The 27,653-nt window shown below is 44.3% G+C and overlaps 1 protein-coding gene across 7 annotated transcripts in view; it reads left to right on the top strand.

The window, feature by feature from the left end:
• Window positions 1–27,653, top strand: part of GRIA4 (glutamate ionotropic receptor AMPA type subunit 4) — a 529,928-nt gene that overhangs the window by 227,935 nt on the left and 274,340 nt on the right. For all 7 annotated transcript variants that reach the window (XR_012226501.1, XM_073558369.1, XM_073558370.1 and 4 more), the window contains exon 4: window positions 22,661–22,845. Coding sequence is in view for 6 of the 7 variants with exons in the window: in XM_073558369.1 (XP_073414470.1) it covers window positions 22,661–22,845 (185 nt within the window). In the remaining variant the exon portion in view is untranslated. The remainder of the gene's footprint in view (window positions 1–22,660; window positions 22,846–27,653) is intronic.

Here is a 27,653-nt window from a genome sequence, read left to right on the forward strand (position 1 = left end):
CATAGTAAGCCGGTGTGTCTGACGGTGGGTGTGCACCCCCACCATCAGAGACACTTGATTGTACTATGAGGGACCTTGTGTCAGTGCCGTTGTCAAATAGTGTGCCCACCCACCTGTCCAGGGCAACGGCACTCGCACGGGTGCATGTGCCAGGTGGTGACCCTGGCCCTGTGGGGGGAGGCAGCCCAGTTAGGGAGGTGGAAAAATTGGCATATGTTGATGTTGGACATTCAGCAGCTGCAAATGGAGTAATTGGAGAAGTACGCGCAAGAGGACAAAAGCAAGCCATTTTTCTGGCAACCTACGTGTCAGCAGGGGAGGGTGGGACAAAATCCTTGGAAACCCAGGCATGGTTCATTTTATTGAAGGTTAGATCATCAACATTTTGGGTCGACAGACGGGTCCTTTTTTTTGTCAGGATTGATCCAGCAGCACTGAAGATTCATTCAGATAACAAACTAGCAGCAGGGCAAGCGAGCTCCTGTAAGGCATATTGTGCCAATTCAGGCCAGGTGTCAAGTTTACTGGCCCAATAGTCAAAGGGGAATAACCAGTGAGGGAGAACATCGATATGGGAGGAGAAGTAGTTTGTAACCATAGTTCAGGGTTTCCCAACTCCAGTCCTCAAGGCACACCAACAGATCATGTTTTCAGGATTTCCTTAGTATTGCTCAGGTGATAATTGCTTCACCTGTGCAATACAAAGGAAATCCTGAAAACATGATCTGTTGGTGTGCCTTGAGGACTGGAGTTGGGAAACCCTGCCATAGTTGACAACTGCTGTCTAGTGTTGAGCGATACCTTCTGATATCGGGAAATATCGGATCGGATTGGATCGGACCAATACCCCAAAAATATCGGGTATCGCCGATTCCGATACGGGAAACCCATGCAAGTCAATGGGGCACAAATATCGGAATGAAAATAAACCCTTTCTTTCCTTGCACATCCAGTTCGGGAGGGGGGAAGAGTGTGGGCGGTGCATGGGCGGAGACTGTGCGTGTGTGTGTGCGGGCGGGGTCTGTACGGGCCTCTCGGGGGTCTGTGCGGGCCTACTGGGGGTCTGTGCGGGCCTGCCGGGGATCTGTGCGGGCCTGCCGGGGGTCTGTGCGGGCCTGCCGGGGGTCTGTGCGGGCCTGCCGGGGGTCTGTGCGGGCCTGCCGGGGGTCTGTGCGGGCTGCCAGGGGTCTGTGCGGGCCTGCCGGGGGTCTGTGCGGGCTTCCGGGGATCTGTACATATATACTACTGTTATGAATGAGTCACCGGAGGAGGAAAAAACAAAAATACAAGCTAAGTCCAGAAAACCGGAGAGGTTGGTAGCTAGCGTATTGCAGACCCCTGATCCTATTCACAACAACTAACAGTAGCCGTGGGGTGTTCCTACGGTGGTCCTAGACACCTCGTTCACAGCTGGAGAGCTAAATAAACCTAAAGAAAGAAAGGGGAAATCTAAACTGCCCCAGAGCAGACCCCAAAGCAATAGACAGCCCCCAACATGTATTGACGGTGAAAACAGATGAAAACACAAACACAGACAGAAAGACAGGCTGAGCAAGCGATGGGGCCCTCACTAACTAGATAGGACAGGAAAGAAAAGCAACTGTCTGCAATCACGCAAAAACCCTGCCAAAAATAATGTCCAACACGTCTGATAGAAAAGGCCCTGAAGTCACTAGACTTCAAAATCACTATATCAGCACTCAGGTATATTCTGAAAACAGAGCAAAGAGATCAACTGATCAGAGACAAAAATGGAGTTCAGCCAGTCCCAACCAGGGCTGGCTGAACACAAACACTAAGCAAGCAGACAAAATCTCATGGAACAATAGCAGAGCAAAAACTTAGCTTTAGTAGACAGGACTAAACTGGAGGCCAGAGCTCAGAGCAGAGAGGATCACCAGCAACCCAGCAGGGCGTCGGCGGCCTTATATCCACTCAGAGATTCCGGATGTCCAATCACACTCCACCTGTTCAGATGACAGGTTTTTCCCATCCAAATCAATTTCACTACCTCCTTTCACCAGCAGAGGGAGTTCATCGGACATCAAAGGTGAAGGAGAAAATGAGCTCATAACATACTACATTCATACAACATACATACATACATACTACATACATACTACATGTATACTACATTCATACAACATACATACTACATGCTACATACATACTGTACTTCATATATACTACATTCATACAACATACATACATACTACATACATAATACATACATACTACATTATACTACATTCATACAGCATACATACTACATTCATACAACATACATACATACTACATGCTACATACATACTGTACTTCATATATACTACATTCATACAACATACATACTACATACATAATACATACATACTACATTATACTACATTCATACAGCGTACATACTACATTCATACAACATACATACATACTACATACATACTACATATATACTACATTCATACAACATACATACTACATATATACTACATTCATACAACATACATACATACATACATACATAGTACATACTACATACATACAACATACATAAAACATGCTACAGACATACAACATACATACTACATGCATACTACATACTACATACAATACATTCATACAATACATACATATAGGCATACAGTACATATAACAGAGTACATACTCACCATCACTTGTCACTTTGATCCCCGAAGCCAGTGTCATCTGTAAAAAATATTAAAATAACAAACAACCAATATACTCCCTGATCCACAGAAATCCACGAGTGTCCCACGACGATCTCCTGTGGAGAACAGCAGCATCAACTGATGTGACCGCTCTCTAGGGGCTCCAGGAATGCAATGACGGGAGGTAGGTATCCTTCCGCACTGTATTCCTCCGCCACTGTAAAAAAATAGTCCTTAGTCTCATTTTTGGCATTGCTGTGTGAGAAAGTTCCCACGCAGCTTTTGCCATAAAGTAAGACCAGTGAACTATAGTAGCCTCTCAGTGATGCACTGCATGAGATCGTCGTGGGACACTCATGGATTTCTGCGGATCAGGGAGTATATTGGTTGTTTGTTGTTTTAATATTTTTTACAGTGAGATGACACTGACTTCGGGGATCAAACCAATCAAATAAAAACGATTTTTCACCTGGCGTTGATTTGTTCATTCTGCCTCCCAAAGATCGCAGTAAGTCACGGAGCACATTTATCCTGCGCACTGTGCTGAGCACTTACATCAAGATTTCCTTGTCAATCTCTGGAATACGTGATTTAGACGAAACCTTGGGTGGAAGATTCCCTATAATGAGGCAGGTGGAGGCACTGTGGATGCTGTCTGACATGAAGTGCAGTGAAGTACAATATGTCACAAAAAAACAGTATCGGAATCAGTGGAATCCGTTGAAGTGTTCCAGAGTTATTTCCACGTAAAGTGACATTGGTGAGAATTGTAAAAAGTGAAAACAGGCTTGGAGGCGGAAGGGATTAATATCTACCCCAATGACGGTTTACGAGGCAGGATTTTTATAAATAATAGTGTGGTATTTCTAGGATTAGGATGTATTTTTATCTGATTTTTATGAATTTTTTTCCGTAAGCTTTGGACCTAAAAAAAAAAAAAAAGTCACGGTGCTTTATTCTAAGCTCAGTGCCAGAAATGTCATAACCTTTAGATACACAGCACATCAAAATGTTTTAGACCTCAGCGTGATAGCTGATGTTTCCCACAACGACCCCCTCCCAGGTTGATTTATTGGGAAAGTTATGTATAGAAAGCCAATTATTAGACTCAAGCAAGCGTTTGATTATGTCTTACAGGGCTTATCAGGTGCTTCATTATCCAATTAAATAGATGAACTTCACACAATGGTAGTCCATGGAAACACATATGGACAGATCCATGCTTCTCGTTTGGATGCTATTAATATTCTATTTCGAGAAATTACATAACTATCATTTCAGTAAAATAATAATAATACTATTACTCGTGCTCCAATTCAAATATGCAGTTTCTTGCGCTTTCGCAACAGGACATCGAGCAGAATGCAGACTGCTGTTTATGGCATTCTTTCATATGTAGATTATAATTTCCAGACTACAGATGCCCCTAAATATTCATATTCATAGAAAAAAGTAAGCTAATGTGTACTAGGCTATGTGTGGAAAATTCTTGTATATGCCAGGAAAAATGTCTAATTTATACACCAATTAAGTCCATAGTCTGTCACTGAATTGGCATCCCTTACTGCTGACAACCCTGTTGCAAGGTTTTTTCGTACAAAATAGTTTTGATAAATGTATGATCACTAGTAAACTACCATATATATTCATGTGTAAGCCAACCCAGGTATAAGCCAAGGCACCTAATTTTGCCACGAAAAACTGGGAAAACTTATTGACTTGAGTTTGAGCCGGTATGCATTGTACCCTCATCCCTATTCTGGTATGCATGGCCCCCTCATCCCTATCCTGGTATGCATGTCTCCTCATCCCTATCCTGGTATGCATGACTCCTCATCACTATTCTGGTCTGCATGTCTCCTCATCCCTCTCCTGGTATGCATGGCTCCTCATCCCTATCCTTGCATGCATGGCTCCTCATCCCTACCCTTGAATGCATGGCTCCTCATCCCTATCCTTGTATGCATGGTTTCTCATCCCTATCCTTTTTTGCAAGGTTCCTCATCCCTATCCTCATCTGCATGTCTCCTCATCCCTATCCTTGAATGCATGGCTCCTCATCCCTACCCTTGAATGCATGGCTCCTCATCCCTATCCTTGTATGCTTGGTTCCTCATCCTTATCCTTTTTTGCAAGGTTCCTTATCCCTATCCTTGTTTGCATGGCTTCACATCCTTATCCTGGTCTGCATGGCTCCTCATCCCTACTCTTGAATGCATGGTTCCTCATCCCTATCCTTGTCTGCATGCCTCCTCATCCTTATACTTGAATGCATGGCTCCTCATCCCTACCCTTGAATGCATGGCTCCTCATCCCTATCCTTGTATGCATGGCTCCTCATCCCTATCCTTGTATGCATGGCTCCTCATCCCTATCCTTGTATGCATGGTTCCTCATATCTATCCTTGTATGCATGGCTCTTCATCCCTATCCGGGTAGTCTTGGTTCCTCATCCCTATCCTTTTTTCCATGGCTCCTCATCCCTATCCTTGTATGCATGGTTCCTCATTCCTTTCCTTGTATGCATGGCTCCTCATCCCTATCCTGGTATGCATGACTCCTCATCCCTATCCTTGTATGTATGGCCCCCATGGGAAAAGCATAAAAAAACCATCCTACTTACCTTCCCTGTGTAGAAGTGCTAGGCCGGGCTGGGGGGGTGGTCCCTCTGGATACCGCGCAGTGACGTACAGACACAAGATGAGGCAGGTTTAGAGTACAACAGGTCCAAGTTTATTCTCTTGCCGTCCGCCTGACGGCCTCCGAAGTACACCGCACTTCAATTCACTTCACTTATCGGCCCTCCGTTTCCAGGGCTGCTTCACATATACGCACCGTCCCCTCTTCACTCTTTGACGCTCCTGTCAGATCCGTCACTGTGGCCGCCTTAGGCCCGTAAGCCAACAGTACTTTTCCTGATCAGTCGTCTCTCTCAATACGGTATGCTTTACCTCAGTGCCTCGTCTATACTGCGGTACTTTTGTGTCAGGACCAACCCCCTGACTTTCTCTCTCCTCAGTCCCCCTGGTTTAGTTTTCCTCACAGTGCACAAACTGTCGTAGTCCTCCTGTCACTGGAGCTCCCCCTGGGGACTGGAACTTTCTGGAACCCTCCTGTCAAATTTATATCATTCCCGGTTCCCTGTAACTCCGCCCCCATGACCAGCGGTTTCCTAAACCCTAAGCTGATGTCAAGTCCTTTGCTCACACTCCTCCCTGCCCTCTAATGGTCAACCCAAGGTACTGCACGTCCACTACTCTTTCTCAGCTGTTTCCCCACTGTAGTAACTGACACCTGTCTAAACTGTGCAAATCTTCCTTTCTCTGTTCTGACAACTCTGTCCGTCCGTCAGGTCACCTTCCCTACACCTGCGTGCCCTCGCAGCACCGTATTCCGGTGCCTGCATATCCAGCGGCTGAGCGATCACGTGTCCCCACTCATTAAGGTAATGAATATTCACTCCATTCCACGCCTATGGGAGTGGAGAGAGGTGAATATTCAGAACTCTTAAGTAGCTGTGCGCGCTATAAGAGCGCAGTGGATATTCAATTCTGTTTAGCAATGTGCACGGGCTTTAGCTGCAGCTGCCGGCTCCTGCCTCCTGTGACCCGCCGCTCCCCTCCCCCGCCGTCTTCTGGGACAATGATTCGAGTATAAGCCGAGGGGAGCTTTTTCAGCACAAAAAAATGTGCTGAAAAACTTAGCTTATACTCGAGTATGTATGGTATGTTTGTCTCCCTCATATGACCAGATTAAAAGGGAATCTTTAGTCGGCTGTACGGCAACTGGCTGCAGCAGAATTTCTTCCCCATCACCAGGCACAGGAAGTCGAGCCCACCTAGCAAAGCCCTACCCCAGCCTTCTGCCAATTAAAAAATCAAGATTCTACATGAGAGTCCTGTCCAGGAATAGCAGAAACTCCTACAGGCTTAACTTTGTAGGCACGCTTTGTTTTGCCCGCCTTTATCAAGTGCAAGTTATTCCATGATCACATGGAATTACAGTTTTGTATTAGATCCCGAAAAAGTAATTTCTCAGGTATCGCTGATATACTCTTACAATGGCGGTGCCGATCTACTGATTGGATGCTACGGCCATCCCTCAAAGTGAAGAAGTGAGGTTAATAGCAGTCGGTGCAGGGAATCCAGGACGGTGCACATCTATGGACTGCACCTAGGACACTTAGGCTGGTTTCACACTAGCGTTTTATCGCGCAGCGCATCGTGAGCTATCGGGCGCATGCGCAATGTTCCCCTATCTCTAACATGGTGGTCACAGGGTCTTGCGATTGCACGCGCTCATCAGCGTTTAGTGTGCACTGCGCATTTTACAGGTGTGCGCCCAGATGCGCCGTATGCTTCATGTTGCATTTTTTGTTCCGCCTACATCGTCTAAAAAAATCGCGAGCGAACATGTGCGCCCAAAAATAGCATTAAAGTCTATGGGGTCGCTGACATGCGCTTGGATGCACGCACGTCAGCGCTTTGTGAGCGCACGCGATTTCAGTAAACAATGTCTAGACACTTGTCTAAACCTCCCACTAAACAAGCAACATTGTTTGAGGAGTCTAGATAAAAGAAGGTGTCTTCAGGGCCAGACCAATACTCTACAGACAGCCTTGAAGAGACAAGACAGCCTTCCAACTGTGGATTCAAGCTTCAGAAGCCAAAATGTAAGTATTCTTCAGCATAATGTCTGTGTGTCTTGTACAATTTTATAATGTACTAATTGTTTAAATTTCAGCATGTCTTCTTCTGGATCGGTCTATTCGCCATCTCGGTAAGAACTGGCCCAAGCTGATCGTGAGGTGAGGATGTTGCTGCCTTTGGGTAAGTTTAGCTGCCTCTAGAAATGTGTTTTAATTTTTTTTTCTCTTGTACAGACATCGGACATGGCCAGTGAAGATGAAGTGTGGGAGCGGTCTGAGCGGGAGCAGTCTGAGCGGGAGCAGCGTATCCAAGTCGTGGCGAGAAGACGCAATGTTAGTATACAGTCTTTCCTTTTTTTTTTTTTTTTCTGTCTTTATTTTCATCTTCTCTGTTTATTTTTCTATCGTTTTCATTCTCCAAAATTACAAAGATTCAAATTTTTTTTTTCTAGGTTCCACAGCGGGATGACGAAGAAGTGTACATCAACAACGAGCACCTGATCCGCCTTGTTGAGGAACGTATCCCGTTGTGGGACAGCCGTGAGCAGTACAAAGACACAGTTGTGACCCGGCAGCTCTGGAATGAGGTGGCCGCAGCGATGATGGATGGCTGGGACAGCGCCTCTCCAACTTCAAAAAGGGCATTCAGTAAGTATAACAATGCTCTGTGATACTGCATTGATTTTTGGTCCAGATGGTGCTGGTGTGTTTGTGGCAAGATATATTCTTGCATCAAACACACCAATGCCTTCTGGAAAACAGTGATTGCTTTGTGTATTGAACTGCTGTCTTGAAGCTGCATTGATTTATGTTCCTGATGGTACAGGTGTGTTTGTGGCAAGATATATTCTTGCATCAAACACACCAATGCCTTCTGGAAAACAGTGATTGCTTTGTGTATTGAACTGCTGTCTTGAAGCTGCATTGATTTTAGGTCCAGATGGTGCTGGTGTGTTTGTGGCAAGATATATTCTTGCATCAAACACACCAATGCCTTCTGGAAAACAGTGATTGCTTTTTGTATTCAACTGCTGTCTTGATCCTCTTTTCACTCTTGCTCCTGATGATACCGTTGTTTTGGCTGCTACATACTGTATATTCTAGCATGAAACATAACAGTGTCCTCAGGATCAACAGTGATTGCATTGTGTATAGAATTTTTTTTGCTGCAGCATTGACTGTTTGCAAAGTTCTATCTCGTGTATGTGCTGATAATTATGTTGCCTTCAGTGCATTGTCTAACGTTTTTTCTTTTTTTTTTCCCAACAGTGAACAAAATACGCACACGTTGGCGCTCGATGAAGGAACGCTTCAACACTGATGTTCATGCTGAGGGACAGGTTTGCAGTGGTTCAGCGGCAATGCGCAGAAGAAAGTACCGCTATCAACGCGAGTTGGCTTTCCTGAGACCGGTCCTTGCCAGCAGAGCGTCAGTATTTTTTTTTTTTTTTTATTACTATGTACTTTTCTATTCCACCGCTGATGCTTCTTGTACATTCATGATACTAATGTTTTCCCTTTCTTTCCACAGCACTTGGAGCAGCACCCTGCAACCTGTCCTGGGAGCGGTTCATCATCGATCGACCTCGGACCCGTCCCAGCCATCCGACAGCCAGGAAGCATCTTGCAGGTCAGCAACACAGACAGCTGGTGACCAGGAAGCTGGTCCATCAGGTGTTCCCCTGTCCCAGGTCTCTGTCACTGGTTATGCGGGCACTACCCGCCAGCGGCAGAGGGCCTTGGACAGGAATGTCATGCCCGAGTTCATCCACTTGAGCGAGGCCTTTCAGGCCAGCCTCAAGGCGCTGTCCGCCAGAATGGAAAGCGGTTTTTCCCTGATGGAACGTGGTTTTAACCACATGGAACACCGCTTCCACTCTGTCGACCAGCGCCTTGACCGTCCGTCTGGAGGCTGACCTCAACAGACCAGCGCACCATTTTTTCAGTAAAATTGAACAGGGCATGGCGGAACACCTTAGTCCTGAGCAACAGCTGAGTGTGTTACAGGCCTGCAACATTGCTTACTTGCAGGCTATGCAGCAGAATCGGTATGTGCAGCAGTCAGTTGTGTCATTTCCAACAGTTCCACCGCTGACTCGCTACACCTCCCTACCGACTTCTGCTGCATACCACTGCATGGCCACCTGCATTCCCAGCGAAGCCGGACACCACTACACCACCCCAAGTCTGAGTGCTGCTGGACACTCCTCCGCCACCACCACTATGGCAAGCGCTGCTCCTGAATGGAGCACCACCACTGCCACAGCGCCACCTGCTTGGAGCAAAACCACGACAGAACCTGCTTGGGCCACCGACACCACCAGTCAACATCAAAGGAGCAGCGCCAGCACTCCTCAGCAAAAGAGCATAGCCACCACTGTTCATCAAAGGAGCACCGCCAGCACTCCTCATCAAAGGAGCACCACCAGCACTCCTCATCCAAAGAGCACCGCCACCAATTCTCCTCGGAGTCCCGCCAGAACTTCTGCTCAGATCACCGACACGCAGCCTCCTTTTAGGAGCACCGATATGACTACATCTCCAAGGATCACCGCCACCGCCACTTCTTTGAGCACCGACACGATTTCGTCTCCTCGTATGACATCCACCGCCGCCACTTCTATGAGCACCGACACAACTTTGTCCCCTTCTAGGAGCACCGCCACCGCCACCACAGAGCAGCAGAGTGGTGACCCGCATTCGATATTTTACAGGTCAACGCCACGGTCCACCATCTCCAAGCGGTAGAGCAAAGTAAGGCGGTCACACGGTGGAAGTCGGTCCAGGCAGGATACTCCTGCGCCAAAGAAAAGAAAAAAATACTTTGTTCGTCCATCCACCCTCTCCTACTAATGTGTCTCAACCTGCCTCCAGGTCCATTCCAGAGCTCCCTTCCCCCAGTACTTTCGTCACCCCTTCTCCTAGAACCCCTTCCTCAACCTCCAGCCGTTCCTCGTCTCTCCACACCCCCAAAGTATCCCAATCTTCCCCCAAACGTCATTCCTAATAATTTTTTTTTTTTTTGTAAAAATAAATGTGCAATTCTGCTTTCAAAATATTTGGCTTGGTTACTGTGTCAATCGCCGACTACACACACTGCGCCGTACACTTAGCGTTTTTGCCACCAGATATCTCCATTACTGAGACATGTTTCTTGTGTCAGTCTTGGAGATTCTTGTGTCAGTCTTGGAGATATGTGTTGTCAAAACAACCAATCTATATGACTTGTCTTTTCCACAGCAGTCTCTACATTCTTGGAGTATTGCACAGACTGGATCCAGCACGGTTTCCCAACTCCAGTCCTCAAGGGCCACCAACAGATCATGTTGTATGGAATTCCTTTTTTCTTTTTGCTCTTGTGAAGCAGTTATCAACGGAGATATGGATTTCCTTACAACATGATCTGTTGGTGGCCCTTGAGGACTGGAGTTGGGGAACCCTGCTGGATCAATATTACAAGAATGTAGAGACTGCTGTGGAAAAGACAAGTCATGAATTGAGCAGGGTTCCCCAACTCCAGTGTTGAAGGCCAAAAAACAAATCATGTTTTAAGTAATTCCATTACTCTGGTGATAACTGCATCACCTGAGGAAAAGAAAATTAAATCCTTAAACATGATCTGTTGGTGGACATTTAGGACTAGATTTTGGAAACCCTGGCATAGAGGATGGTGTTGGGTGCAACGCATATCTATTGTTACCTTGCCTATTTTGTGCCATCATCATTTAACTATTAGAGATAAGGCAAGGAACTGTAGATATACCTTGTAATTAACCACATACTCTATTCTGTGTGTGTTGAAGAAACTGATGACATGATGGTGAAAATAAATGTGATGTATACTTCACAAATACCCTGACCTTGTATCATCATCACTATCACACTTGGGCAGGTGAATACACATGAGTTTGAACCTGCAGCGTTGCTTAACTCTCCATATATTTGAAGAACAGTGTAGCGATGCTGCAGTTTAATGTGTATTCTCCTGCCCATTTGTGATAAATTTGTGAAGTATTCGTCACTTCAGCATGACCCCAGGCCTGGGTATTTTACCAGTGTGCTTTCAAAATCCAAGCCACAGTGCTGATCCTACAAATAATATTTATAGCCACATGTTTCGGTGTCATAAAAAGTGAAGTATGCCATTGAATCCAAAAATCACTATTTGTAAAATCGCCCCATGTCACAGAAATATTAGTTGTATTATCTCCACGGTCGCTGTTAATTGAACATACTGTAGAGATTATAAAGGTAATACAACTTGTGTGTATGTATAGTCACCTACTCAGGAGTATTAGTGAATTCATGATGCACAAAACACAGCATCATAAATTCACTGATACACCTGGCTACTTGCTAATAGTATTGGGAGTGTAAAAACACAGAATGCACTCAGTACAGGTATCAAAACAGTGTTTTTTATTAACATACCAACAAGACAATTTTTTTACACCATTTGCTCTTGCCATTCCACCCGTCCTACATCTGAGTTGAAGTAGGCCGCAAATTGGTCCCTCATTTGGCCAACTTCAACGGATGACCTGAGAGGGTGCTGTGTAAATTCAGGCAATGGGTTCGGAGCAACATCATCAAGATCTAAGTTCGGGTGCTCTCGAGAAATTACAAAACTATGCAGAACGACACAGGCCTTCACCACCTCATCCACGGTTTCCAGTTTCAGATTAATGGCTGTGCCAAGAATGCGCCATCTACGAGGCACACTCTACTCTTCTCCTGGCCCTGGTCAGCCTGTAATTGAAAATTCTTTTGTTGTGGTCCAAGTCCCGGCTGGAGTAGGGTTTGAGGAGGTGTTGGCACATCTGGAGCGCTTCATCACCAACCATTACAAAGGGCTGTGGGGGACCTTCGGTGTTGGGAAGAGGACGTGGCATGGGGAAATTGAAGTGGTTTCCATACAACCTCCTGCCCATGTCCGAGTTCTTAAAAGCCTGGGAGTCATTCCCACGGCCAAATGCCCCAATGTCCACAGCAATGAACATACAGTCTGCATCCGCAATGGCCATCAGTACAGTAGAAAAGTACTTTTTATAGTTGTAGTACTCAGATCCAGTTCTTTTGGGCTTGATAATCCGGATGTGTTTCCCATCCACCGCTCACAAACAGTTAGGGATATTGCAGACAGTCCAGAATCTTTCGGCGATTTCCAACCACTTTTCTGCGGTTGGCAAGAGCATGAATTCCGGACAAAGAATGTTCCAGAAAGCCCGGCAGGTGTCCGCTACAATTCCAGACAACGTGGAGATTCCAATCCGGTACTGGAAGTGCAGTGAGGAGAGGATCTCTCCAGTAGCCTGGAATCTGTGACACAAAGAAAAAAAAAATTAATATTTGTGTTTAGGGATTTTTGTACACACCTAAAATTCAATAAAAAAAAAAAATATATATATATATATATATATATATATATATATCTGCAGCCTTTTGTTCAATACATGCCATAAAAAAATTACCGCAGCCTTTTGTTAACTACATGGCAGAACTCTAATTCTGCCAGATTTGGAAGAGTACATGTCACAACAAAGAAAATTCTGCAGGCATTGGTTTTGCAAAACTACGTACCGTAATGTGACCAGGAGCCGTTCCTCAGGAGGAATCGCACGCCGGAGCTGCATGTCCGGTCTCCGGATGACTTCTTGGACCCGAACAAGCAAATAGTTAAAGGTTTCTTGGGTCATCCGGATATAATCCGTAAATTTCTCCGGGTTTGCCTGGAGCTCGCTGTAGAGGGTGTGGTACGCACCACGGCTCTCCCGGAGTTCCATAATGGGATGTATTCACATACGCCGCTGCTGCCATCTTCGCTGCCTCTCTCTCCCTCTGTTCATGGCAAGCACCGGCATAAGCCTGAGCCGTCCTCATGTCCAGATCCAAGTCAAAGTCAAAACTCTTCCAGCGCAGATCCATGTTTATCAAGGCAAATGCAAGCAAATGTGAAGAATTCAGCTGTAAACAGGGTCTATATAAAGAATTTCCATAAGACACGCCCACTGCTGTCCCATTGGTGGAGTGTGTTGCAAGAATTTTTCAAGGATTTTTCCTCCTGTGAAGTGACACCATTGCGTATAAAAAATGCAAACGCATGAAAAACGCTGCAATTTTTTTGTCGTAATGCGCACAATAATGCTACGAAAAAACGCAGCGTTTACAAGCGTTTGCATGCGCTTTTGAAATGCGTTTCATGTGCGCTCAATACTCTGCGCTAAAAGGCGCAAGTGTGAAACTAGCCTTACACCCTGAATCTTAAAGCCTGGATTCTTCAGTCCTGCAGTCTTCATGACCGTGCACATGCTCCCTGTCACCTGTATTACAACACCAGTCATCAAGCTTGAGGGGTAAAAACTGCTAAGAGACACCCTTTAAAGGAAATCTGTCATCAGATTTTTGCTATCTCAATCTGTAAACAGCACGATGTAGGGGCAAAGACCCTGATTCCAGCGATGTGTCACTTTCTGAGCTGCTTAGTGGAGTTTTGATGAAATCAGCTGTAGATCTAGCAGTTCTCTAAATGCTGAGCTCTGTATAACCACACTAAAATTGGCTGCTTTTTGTTTACACTGTGCATAGTCAGAAAGCTGGCAGTCAGTGGTGGGGGCGGGGTTATACAGAGCTCATGAATATGAAGGTCTACGTGGCAGCAGGTTTACTAGTCTTCTAGTGATAATCTCCTGTTAACAAAACAATGATTTTATCAAAACAACAGCAAGTAGCTCTGTTAGTGACACCGCTGGTATCAGGGTCTCTGTCTCTACATTATGCTGCTTTCGGATTAGGTGGCAAAACCTTGCCGGCAGATACTCTTTTAATATCTCTTTATAGCAGTTGAAACTTTATCCTTTGGATACAGAGCTTCAATTTTTCTGTGTAGAGAGGGTAAACGCAAATGTATCATTAGAAAAATATTCATAGTTTAAAACAGGTTTTTTTGTTACATTTCTTTCTTTTTTTCCTTTTTCAATGGCATTGGGGTTTTTTCACCTCATAATCTGTATCTGAAAAAATGTAGAAATCTCACAATTTTGTGCACTAGCCTCTGGGTCTATTTTAGACTCGGGGAGAGTTTTCATCAGTCACATTATCATCACAGGCAGGCTGGATTATAGTGAAAGATAACACCTCAATACACAGCTGACAACAAAGGATCTAATCACAATAGGCGATGTCACCGCTCCTCCTTCCTTCACAATGACCTTTGCATGTACTCATTAGAAGCTTTTAGTACAAAAGACAGGGTACAAGTCATTACAAAAAATGGTGGGGGAACAAGAGGCGCAATAGTGCCCTATCACTAGTGACACTTGAAGTATGAGCGGTATAATACAGTTCCACTCACCTATTCCAGTTGTGTAACCCACAACTGGCTTGAGAGCATATCACAGAATCAGCTGCTGCAGGACCTCCACCAACCACTCGCACGTGGAAAAACCTTCAGAAAGTTGTGGGAAGCAGGGTGTGTTGCAGTCCGCGCTGCCGAGATTCACAAATCACCTGGGATACAAGATGTTGTAGCAGTGTACTCCTTTATTTCTCCTACGCGTTTCGGCGCCCTTCCCTGAGGAAGGTGCCAGGAGGGGCGCCGAAACGCGTAGGAGGAAATAAAGGAGTACACTGCTACAACATCTTGTATCCCAGGTGATTTGTGAATCTCGGCAGCGCGGACTGCAACACACCCTGCTTCCCACAACTTTCTGAGGGTACAAGTCAGTCTGCTGCTTCAAATTTCTGAAAGAACAGTAAATATGAGTCCAGAGCAGCCCCAGTGGAATGTAAATTGCAAAATTTAATTTTTTTTTTATAGTGAGAAATAAAATAGTGAAAAATTACTAATTTGTTGAAAATATATTTTGCTTCAAATTTGAGCAGGTAATTTTCTAATCACACATTCATTATACATTTTTTGGTTACCGGCAGCAATCATTAAGAGGTCGCGTAGGAAATTACTGTGAGGGACTTTATGCCTTTAAGGTTAGTTTCACACTAGCGTTACCGGGTGCAGCGCATCGCTGCCGCTAAGCTCCGCCCCCAGCTGCGCCCCCACCAGTCATCTCCTCCTCTGATCGCATGACGCTGCATGCGATCAGCGTACCCTATATTTAGCATTGCGTACGCTGGTCGTGCGCTGGCATGATTTTGCCGGCACTTGCGCCCTTTTGGCGCTGCACCACAAAAATGCAACAGTGCGTTTGGCGCACGTCGGCGCAGCACCAAAAGGGCGCAAGCGCCGGCAAAATCATGCCAGCACATGACCAGCGTACCCGATGCTAAATATAGGGTACGCTGATCGCATGCAGCATCATGCGATTAGATGCAGCATCATGTGATCAGAGGAGGAGATGACCGGAGGCGGCACGGCCGGGGGTGGAGCTTAGCGGCGGCCGTGCGCTGCGCCCGGTAACGCTAGTGTGAAACTAGCCTTACCCAGTACGCAGGAAGCTCCATACACTATATCAGAATGTCATCAGTTAGCGCTAGCTATGTAGTGGATACAGAGCGTTGTGAAACTAATTTCGAACTGCTTTAAAACATTCTTAAGAAATTAGCTAGCACAGAATGTTGAAACGCATTAGTATTAGAATATGAAATAGCAAATAAAATGTCAGATCGTAATATTAAAAAAAAAGAGCAAATAACTGGAAGAGGCAATGAAACCGGCCGTATGTACAAGATTGATATGTTCCAACGCTCACTAAACAGATCATTACTCCCGAGGATTCTTAAGCATTTGCACCGCTATGTTCCTGATTGGCGCCAGCTATTAATTTACTCATATACAATCTGTAATCTGGCAATTTGCTGCAGTAAAAGTATTTCCTAAATGTGCTGCTAATTGTTATATTTTCACTAAAATAACATGAGACATATGGCGCTGTCAAATTGCAGCCAACAGCACGACATCAAGATACCAAAAGGTTCCGTATATTTTTCTTTGTAAATTGTATTAATGTTTTTTTTTCAGCCATATGGGACATTCTGTGCACCAGTGATATAAATTATAGATTCTGATTCCGATGTGTGGCGAGGACATGGAGACCGATGTTGCAGTCTATATAACACAATCACTCTCTACCCCATCTTTATTAAAAAAAACAAACCACAATTAGTATTCTTGAAATCTTCACAATGATCACTGGTTACATCTAAGACTCAGTAAGAGTTTTCAGCTGTTTCCTTATCATCAGAGGTAGGATTATCATAACTGGTAACAATTCTATACGCATCTGATAATATAGTATCCACCAACTGCAAATTTAATCACAACTAATCCCCGTTGCCTCTCCTTTCATAATAATCTTTGCACACACTCATTAGATGCTTCAATACAAAAGAAAGGGTCTCATTCAGTCTATTGCTGTTAATGTACAAGTGAATTTTTGGAAACAGGAAGTGTAGGCTAAAATGTCTCAGTGTCCAGTGTAAAAATGACAATATTTCTATTTTTTAATGTGCAAATAACCTCTTTAGAAAGGAAAAGAACTCTAGTGCCACCCATTGGAATTAGCATCAGTATCAGCTGCCATATGACTTAGGATAAGAAGTCAAACCAGACACTCCATTTGCAGACTCAGGTTTCGGGGTGTTTGCCTCTCATCAGTGCAAATTACTTGATCTGATATGGTTATGTAAGAGGTCTATGACTGGGGATCTAAGGCTGCTTTCACACAGCGTTTTTGCATACGCTCATGGTCCCGTTGACCCATATGTCCGAATCCCGTTTGGTGGGGGGGTCCAGACTCAAGCCCAGAGGGAACCGACGAATGAGGGAAAAACATTGTGTGAAAGCACCCTAAGGCAGAAGGTTTCTCCTTGTGGGGAATGATAAGCTGGTATAAGGAGACTTATAGGCCATGCAATGCTCCTCTGGGAATTTAAATATGCAAATTGCCTCTTCAGAGAGGGAGAGGACGGGAACTCTAGCTATTTAATGTATTTGTTATTATTAATAAAGGTTGTGATATGGGAAACAAAAATTTTCAATTTAAAAAAAGTTACATGTAACCCCTTAACCCCTTGATCTGATCAGCTGACATGTGCCGGAACAGCCTCTTGTGAAATCGCGATTCACCCGCGGCTATTAACATGTTAAATGCCGCTGTCAAACTCTGACAGTGGCATTTAACATGCACGCGCAGGAAACGCATCATTACCTCCTCCCATCGGCGCCCGTGTCGCATGACCGTGGGGTCAGCAGGAGACCCCTGTGGTTGTCATTTGCCGGAGAGCTATGAGCGCCGCCTGGTGGTCGGCACTCATAGCAAGTGAGCATATCTGCTACATAGGGAAGGGCTGAAGCCCTGCACTAAGTAGCACAAGCGATCGGATGATCGCAGCTTCTAGCCTCCCATGGAGACTATTGAAGCAAGTATAAAGTAAAAAAAAAAAATCTTTTTAAAAATATTTAAAAAAAAAACAATATAAAAGTTCAAATCTCCCCCCTTTCGCCCCATTCAAAATAAAACAATAAAAAAAATCACACATACACAGATTTGAGATCACTGCATTCAGAATCACTCGATCTATCAATATATAAAAAGAATGAATCCAATCGGTAAACGGCATAGCGAGAAATAAATCAAAACGCCAGAATTACTTTTTTTGGTCGCTGCAACATTGCAATAAAACGCAATAACGGGTGAGCAAAAGATCCTATACACATCAAAATGGTAGGATTAAAAACATCAGATCGACACACAAAAAATAAGCCCCACCCAACCCCAGATCACGAAAAATGGAGACACTACGGGCCTTGGAAAATGGCAACATTTTTTTTTAAACATTTTTTTTTTTTTTTACAAAGTTTGGAATTTTTTTTCACCACTTAAACAAAAACAACCTAGACATGTTTGGTGTCTGTGAACTCGTAATGACCTGGAGAATCATAATGCCAAGTTAGTTTTAGCATTTATTCAACATGGTAAAAAAAAAATCCAAACAACAATTGTGGAATTGCCCTTTTTTTTGCAATTTCACCGCATGTGGAATTTTTTTCCCATTTTACAGTACATGATATGGTAAAATCAATGATGCCATTCAAAAGTAAAACTCGTGCAGCAAAAAACAAGCCCTCACATGGCCATATTGATGGAAAAATAAAAAAGTTATGGCTCGGAGGAAAAAGGGAAGCAAAAAACGGAAACGCAAAAACCGAAATACCCTTGGTCCTTAAGGGGTTAACACAAAAACCTGATTTAAGCAATTTGAAGATTTTCTAATAAGACATTCCCTGTTGTATACTAGATGTCATATGGCATGTTTCCGTCCACGGTGCCTATAACGAAGGGGACAATAAATGTGATATATTTGTGCTTCTTCGTAGTTGTACCCAGTGGTCTGTGCAGGTAGGGGCAGATATCACCAGCTCTTCCAGCACCTTTTGATTAGTGGGGTACTAATGGTGTGCATGGTTTGGCACTACTTGAGCATTTGCCAAGTGTAGATGTTCCCTTTAAAATGAGTGTGATTGGAGAATTTCTTATTGCTTAAAATGGGGTTTTACGTTTATGTATTTTTATTTTTTATTTTTTATTTTATTAAAAAAAATCAGAAATCTCTCAATTTTTACACTTGCAGCTAAGCTTAAAGGGGTTGTACTGTGGGATCCAAGTCTGCAGTTACTCTATGTGACTGCAGGCATGAGAATTCTCATAGTGCGCTGTCAGTATTCTCCGGTACCATGAACGTAAATATATGATTTACATACATGCAGTCACGTGCCGACTAGACGATTGTGGCATCGCTCAATACAATACACGTCTAGTCGGAATGTGGCTGGAAGTATGCAAATCGCATACTTGCAGTCATGTTACTGCCTGCATCCGGTGCCGACCCAGTAGAATACTGACAGTGCGCACTATGCGCGCTGTAATGAGTCACATAGAGTAAGTGCAAAGATAAGGACTCATACTCACATGCGAGAAACTCGGATGAATCTCGCACGTCAATACCCGGCAGCACTCGGATTGGAGTGTTCAGCTGCATGTATTTTTATGCAGCTGAACGCTCCAATCCGAGTGCTGCCGGCAGTGCTTGGCATTGACATGTGTTATGAATGAGTCACCCAGGAGGAAAAAACAAAAAGCAAGCTAAGCCCAGAAAACCGGAGAGGTTGGTAACTAGTGGATTGCAGACCCCTGATCCTATCCACAACAACTAGCAGTAGCCGTGGAGCGTGCCTACGGTGGTCCTAGACGCCTCGTCATGGCCGGAGAACTAAATAAGCCTAAAGAAAGAAAGGGAAAATCTAAACTGCCCCAGAGCAGACCCCAAAGCAATAGACAGCCCCCAACATGTATTGTCGGTGAAACAAGATGAAAACACATACACAGATAGAAAGATAGGCTGAGCAAATGATGGGGCCCTCACTAACTAGAAAGGACAGGAAAGAAAAGCTGCTGTCTGCAATCACGCAAAAAACCTTGCCAAAAAATGTCCAACACGTCTGATAGAAAAAGGCCCTGAAGTCGCTAGACTTCAAATCACTATATCAGCACTCAGGTATATTCTGAAGACAGAGCAAAAGAGATCAACTGATCAGAGACAAAATGGGGATTCAGCCCAGTCCCAGCCAGGGCTGGCTGAACACAAAAACTAAGTAAACCAGACAAAAACTCATATGAACAATAGCAGAGAAAACTTAGCTTTAGGAAGGCAGGAACCAAACTGGAAACCAGAAGCCACAGTCAGGAGAAATCACCAGCAAGAAACTAGGGAGTCGGCTGCCATAAATCCAATCAGAAATTCCTGATATCCAATCACAGTCCTCTTCCTCAGGTGGCCGGTCTCTGCCATTTAGATCAGCTTCATTACCTCCCTTCACCAATAGAGGGAGTCCAGATAGAGAACTCACTACTCCTCTGTCAGCACAGCCAGCTCCATAACCCTCACCAGAAGCCAGAGGCAAACCCGAAAATTAGCTCTCAACAGACATGCGAGACTTGTCCGAGTTTCTCGCATGTGAGTATGAGCCCTAAGCCTTCAGTCTGAACAACCCTTTTAATGCTAGACTCATACTGTCTGAGTCTAAGGCAGTAGCCTTCTCATTGACTTCTGTAGATGTATTTTCTATGCAAAAGTCAGAAGAAGGGGGAGGAGGTAAGCGTTAATCATCGTCTATCGTAAATTGTGGATCCTGTGTTATCTACTGTGTTTATCAGTGTAACATGTCTGCGATGATAATGAGTCTGCCGAAAAGTCATCTGTACGGAGACTGAAGCAAGCGTCTAGTATTTGGTCTTGTGGCTAGTGAGAAAATTGCAAAATTTCAAGTTTTTATTATTTCGACCGTTATACAGAAAATGTAATATGTTTTGGACAATAGACCACTTCTGATCACTTTCCTAGAAATAACTGATCATTTTCAGGAAGGATTTTCTTTCCTTCTTTCCATCCACCTGAATTATCTAAGGTAGCGCTATTCTTTCTGCGAGCTAATACCGGGCTCGGGATTCTCCCTTGTTAATACTGCCGCAGTAAGTTGGTTTGAATTAATTATTTTAATAGCATTTCTTTAACACGCGTTAATTAATTTGGCTCAGGTTAACGCAATTGGAAAGTCATTAGGGAAAAGCAGGAGCGGAGCATTATTACACTGTAGATTCGGCCATGTTGGCAGTTCTGCTGATCGGTGACTCTATTTATTAATTCAGTCAGCTCAGCCGGCGAGAAGATAACGGCCGAGCATTGACGGTGGGTCCTCGGTAGTAAGCACCCTATACGGGGAGTGTGCGGGTGCACCAAGAGGTGACCTGACCTAAGGGGACCTTGCACCGAGCTTGCGCTGTACTTACTATAGGCCCTCAATGTCAGATCAGTCCCGATTTTGTTGGATGAGGAGAAGATGGGAAAAAAAATTCTCCATCTTCTTCATTCTCTCAGTTCGTGAAAATCGGGCCACACTTGGACTTTATCTGATTTTTTTTTTCTTACTTACATGGCCGAGTGCGATCTGATTTCTGGATGCAAATCGTGCATGCTACAATGTTGTTCCTCGTACCAGCTGCCCAAGGAAAAAAAATCGGAAATATGCACGGCCCCATACAGTAACATTGGTCCATGTGAAATGCAACGATTTGTCTCATGGTACTCGGACGGAAAACATGGTCATCTGCACGAGGCTCAACACAAGGGAAAAATAGGTTTGGTTTTAGTAACGTGGCCACACCCTTAGGTCCGGGAGCCTCTGCGCGTGTCCACGTGCTGAATGTGAGAGTTTTGGCCTCACTACTTACTTGGTCTGCTGCAATCCCACCCCCCCCCGGCGCCAGTCCTATGCTTTAACCCTGAAGTACTTTGGGCTAGGTCACTTGACAAATCCAAATAGGAAATAGTCTGACTGAGCACAATGTCCTGCTCCGGAACCCACCAGAAAACAAAATAATAACTTGCTACTTCTAATATTAAATGCACTTTTTCAGAAAAAAAAAATACATTACGGTCTCATCAGTATCATAAAAATGTTCCAAATTTGATTCTTTAAATGCAACTTCTTGTGCCAAAATTGTGGCACTCTATGTGACTGCAGACTTGTGAATCCTCACATAGTGCGCACAATGCTTCTCCGGTGCCAGTACCAGGAGCGGGCGGTCATGTATGCAAATTGCATACTTCTGGCCACATTCCAACTAGATGTATCCAGCCTCGCTCAATTCACTTGCATTGAGCAAGGGTTCTACAAGTCTAGTTGGCATGTGACCGCATGTATACAAATCACATACTCGCGGTCACACACTTGCCTGCTCCCAGTTTCCGCATTGGAGAATCCCGACATCGCACAGTGCGTGCTGGGAGGATTCAAACATCTGCAGTCACAAAGAACCCCTTAAGAGCCTCCATATCGTCAGCTGAACCCAACAGCAGGTTCGGTCGACTGTTTAATATCCTTGTGTTCCCCAACAGATAATTGTAGAAGGAGATAAGAATTTTCTCCGATTTTGGACTGCAAATCTTTTTTATCTCTAGGAAAAAGCCTCCGGCAGAGACGTCTGGCAGCGGATTTTTCATAGAGAACAGAACAGACTGTGCCTGGGAGAGGTGGTTGAGATAGCTGCTGGCCAAATGATTGGCCGAACCATCGTTTGCCCCTGCGCTATGTAATGTGTATGGGGGGGCTTTAAAGTGGCCAATATAATATGCCACAAATTTATCTAACAGCATAAACTGCTTTTACAGCTCTGTCGCATTTGTAGACCATTTTGTCTACCATGAAGTTATTCTTATTATGGTAATTTCATGCATCTAATTCTCATTGCAGGGAGTTGGCGCCAGGAGCCGATTTGGTTGGGCCACCGAAGGAACATTTTTTCTGAAGTTTTGTTTGTTTTGTGTTTTGCAGGATACTCCATACTTCAGGCAATCATGGAAAAGGCAGGACAAAATGGATGGCAAGTCAGCGCAATATGTGTGGAAAATTTCAATGACGCCAGCTACCGACGTCTCTTAGAAGACTTGGATCGCAGACAAGAAAATAAGTTTGTAATAGACTGTGAAGTGGAAAGGCTTCAGAATATTCTGGAACAGGTAACCATTCACCCCCCCCAAAACAGTAATATTAATCATCGCGATGTCAGCTATATAATACAAGACTCAGATCCTGATTCCAGAGCTCTTTCCATTGGAGCTGTTTTCAACAATTTTTATTATTTCAGCATTTTTTTTGCAAAAAATAATATATATATATATATATATATATATCTGACTGTTAACCTGTTAAATGCCGCTGTCAATCTGATACCGGAACTAAGCATGCCAGCATGGGGGCGCTACATTCCGTGCGCCCATCGGCTGCCCCACGATGTGAAGGGCCGCTATGGCTGTTGAAGATCTCTGTGCTTGTCATTACGACCTATGGCCGGGCTTCAAAGGAGACTGTGATTTTCTACTAGCGATCATACAATCACACCTTCAATTCCCCTAAGGGGACTAATAACTACAGTAGAAAGTTTAAAAAAATAAAGTGTTTTAGAAAATGTGAAAAAAATAAAACAAAACATAAAAGTTCGAATCGCACCCTTTACCTCCCCATTAAAAATTAAAAATAAATCATACATATGTGGCATTGAAAGTCCGATCTATCAAAATATACCACAAAATAACCCGAGCGTTAAACACTGCAAAGAGGAAAAATTTTAAACGGCAAAATTGTTTTTTTTTTTTTTTTTTCGTTGTCGCACCACCGCAAAAGAAAATGCTGTCAGAAGAGATTCAAAAGTACAACTCGTCCTGCAAAATGTCTGTGTAAACAGATAAAAATGAAGAGGAGGAAAGAGCAAAAATGGAAATTTGCCGCTTCGGAACAGATTTAAAAGCTTTTTGATTTTTTGCACATTGAACTTTGGTGAGGTCTGTGTTCATAAATCAGCTGAGAGGAGCTGAGAAAAAGACAGATCAAGAATTACAAACGATCCCTTCAGGCAGTCAGAATGAGCTCACTGATGGACTCTCAGTTTACTCACTCTCCAGCCAACAATGTGCAGTGCAACACAGAGACTACGCAAGGCAAATGGTGCAAACATTTGAGCAAAACGTGATCACAAAAATAATATTTAGCCCCACATTTATGCATGAGAATGGTTCTCTGACACACAACTTTTTAGCTGTATGATATATTTCATACTTACTACATAGTGCATTTCCCTGACTTGCCTAACTAGCTTTAAAGGAGTTGTCCAAAATGTAAAAAAAAAAAAAAAAAAAGTGGCCAGTTTGTATCCGAAACAGCGCCACACCTGTTATTAGTTAATTCTGGTATCGCAGTTCAGCGCTATTGAAGTGAATGGGGTTGAGTTGCAATTCCACATGCCACCTGTGAACAGATGTGGCGCTATTTTGGGAGAAAAAAAAAAATTTAAGAAGCACATAAATTGCTCTACTGACCAATCCATCAAGATTTAATTTTTTCATTTTTTTGCTTGAAGTTCTTGAACCCTGTGAATTCTTGGAGGCAATAAAATTCCTCTAATGTAAAAATAAAATGGGATTTCTTCATTGGGGAATATAATGTAGAGTTGGAGCCGGTGACACGTCCTTCACAATCTACATTACTATATTTACATGACTGATCTCGGCTCCGCTCCTCCGATGACATGGGAGCAGAGAGAAGCGAGTACTCCGGTAAATGACCTCATTTATCTCCGTCTACATAAATCACAACAAACACGCCGAGATCAATCGCATATAGACAAACTCATTTCTGGAGCTGCACATTACTGGCGTCGTGTTCTCCTCTCTCTGATGGTAATATGGTCGCCATCAATGACTCGAGAATCTCTTCAATCGTTTTTTAGTCAGTGATTTTTAGTAGATCACAAGTCATATTTGAGGATTTCGGATATCGTTTTCAGCAATACGATTTGCAGTTCTAAACACTGACCGGGGCATCCATAGAAATCATAGAATGGTAGAGTTGGAAGGGACCTCCTGGGCCATCTGGTCCAACCCCCTGCTCAATGCAGGATTCGCTAAATCATCCCAGTCAGATGTCTGTCCAGCCTCTGTTTGAAGACTTCTATTGAAGGAGAACTCACCACCTCTCGTGGCAGCCTGTTCCACTCATTGATCACTCTGTCAAAAAGTTTGTTCTAATATCTAATCTGTGTCTCCTCCCATTCAGTTTTATCCCATTCATGGGGCACCATACCAAAAGTCTTAATTCTGCACACCTCCTGCCCCCCCAAAAAAATGTTTTGTGGAAAAGCCATGGTTTGTGGTGTATAGGCACAGTCACAGGAGGGCATACCTCCCAACTTTTCAAGACCGAGACAGGGACGTGTATTGTGGCAATTCTCACCCACTATGATAACCCTTTCATGGTCCCTTAAACTATAATGCCGCCAAGGTGCATTCCCCACAGTATCCCCCCCCACAAACACTATGATGACTCCACACTATCATCAAGCAAGTATCATGCCCGCCCCGCCTGCCAACACAGTATTATGCAGTGCCCCACACACAATATGATGTCCCCTCAGTTCCCCACACACATTATGAGAACCCCATAGTGACCGCCTGCCATAGAATGATCCCCCATGCACAGCATGATGCACACATAGTCCCCTTCCTTCAGACACATATGTGGATTTCACAGCCTTCCACACACACAGTATAATGCCACAGCCTTCCACACACAGTATAATGCCGCACAGCCTAACAAAACCAGTATAATGCTCCACAGCTTCCTACGCACAGTACAATGCCCTATAGCCTCGAAAACACCGTATAATACCCAACAGCTTCCTACACACAATATAATTCCCCACATACAGTTTAATGCCCCATGGCCTCCCAAAACCCAGTTTAATGCCTTACAGCTCCTTACACACGATATAATTCCCCACATACAGATTAATACCCCACAGCCTCCCAAGCACAGTATAATGCCCCTCAGCTCCCTACACACAGTATAATGCCCCACAGCCTCCCATATACAGTTTAATGCCCCACAGCCTCCCTACACACATTATAATGCCCCACAGCCTCCCACACACAGTATAGTGCCCCACAGCCTCCCACATACAGTATAATGCCCCACAGCCTTCCACATACAGTATAATGCCCCACAGCCTCCCACATACAGTTTAATGCCACACAGCCTCCCACATACAGTTTAATGCCCCACGGCCTCCCACACACAGTATAATGCCCCACAGCCTCCCACATACAGTTTAATGCCCCACAGCCTCCCACACACAGTATAATGCCCCACAGCCTCCCTACCCACATTATAATGCCCCACAGCCTCCCACACACAGTATAGTGCCCCACAGCCTCCCACACACAGTATAATGCCCCACAGACTCCCACACACAGTATAATGCCCCACAGCCTCCCACATACAGTATAATGCCCCCCATCCTCCCACATACAGTTTAATGCCCCACAGCCTCCCACATACAGTTTAATGCCACACAGCCTCCCACATACAGTATAATGCCCCACGGCCTCTTAATGCCACACAGCCTCCCACATACAGTTTAATGCCCCACGGCCTCCAACACAGAGTAATGCCCCACGACTTCCCAAAACACAGTATAATGCCCTACAGCTCCCTACACACAGTATAATTCCCCCACAGCCTCCCACATACAGTATAATTCCCACACAGCTTCCCACATACCAGTATAATGCACCTCAGACTCCCTCACACAGTATAATTCCCTCACAACTCCCTCACAGAGTGTGATGGCTCCCATAACCCACCCATACATACCCTTGCACCTGTCTGCCAATATACCAGTCTTGCCCGCCAGTACCTGCCTGCCTGTGTGTCTGTCATGCCAGTCACTATACCAGCTGTGCCAGCCAGCACTTGCCAAGTCTACTGTTCCAGGCCTTTCCAGCCTTCTGTCCCTTGGGGGTCATCTACCAACCACCCGAGGTCAGTCTTGGAGTAGCAACTGGTTCCACCTCATTCGTCCCTCCTTGGATTACGGTATCACACCACTCCAGATTCTCCTTGGCTCACGGCACAGTGGTTCCAACACCCAGTCCATTATACCTTTCATATACATGGATCCTTAGTTGGGCTGAGTATACAAGTTTTCAATAGAAAAAAGGGAGTAAGCTGCCGCCCAGCACCAGTGGTGACGACTTAACTCCCAAAAGAATAGGGGATAGAAAATCAACAATCCCAAACCCCTTTTCCTTCAAGTCAAGAAGCCCTTGTAAACATAAGATAATTGTCATTTCCATCTGAAATAAGCAGCTTTTTCTTCTGATGTGTGTGGGAGACTTCAAAGTGCCATATGATTAGGCTTAGGAAGAAAAGAACAATGAAAAATAGGGTTCACTGTTCTTCCGATGGTAATTGATGGATCAAACGAAGAGACCGATGATATTTCTGTGCGGTTTATTGTCAACGTCTTTCAAAGTTATACAACTTCTTCATCAGGACAATCCACAAGTATGTCTCTTGACGAAGAAATTGGATAACTTTGATACACGTTGACAATAAACCGCATAGAAATATCCTTGGTCTCTTGGTTTCATCCATCAGTTACCTTCAGCAGTGAAGTGGACTCTTTTCTACAGTATTGTTCTTTTCTTGTTGGATAGACCTGTGGGTCTGGAGAAGCCGACTTTTAAAGCTACTTGAGTTGTTGATCAGGTGATCAAGTCCCAATAGTACCCTGATTTCCTCTTACACTGAATAAGACCCTATTGTGCTTATTTTTTTTTTCAGTTTTTCTTCAATTCATGCTATTAGGCTTGTAATAGGTAGTGGTGTTTTCTTTGATCTATTTTGTACAACAGTAATCGATAAATGTAGGATGAATTGTCAATTTTGTGGAATGAATTGCATTTATTTTTTTTCCAAGAAGAACTCTGAA

This window comes from Dendrobates tinctorius, unplaced genomic scaffold (genome assembly GCF_039654945.1).
Source record: "Dendrobates tinctorius isolate UK_male_01 unplaced genomic scaffold, ASM3965494v1 ptg000256l, whole genome shotgun sequence".
NCBI classification, from domain to species: Eukaryota; Metazoa; Chordata; class Amphibia; order Anura; family Dendrobatidae; genus Dendrobates; species Dendrobates tinctorius.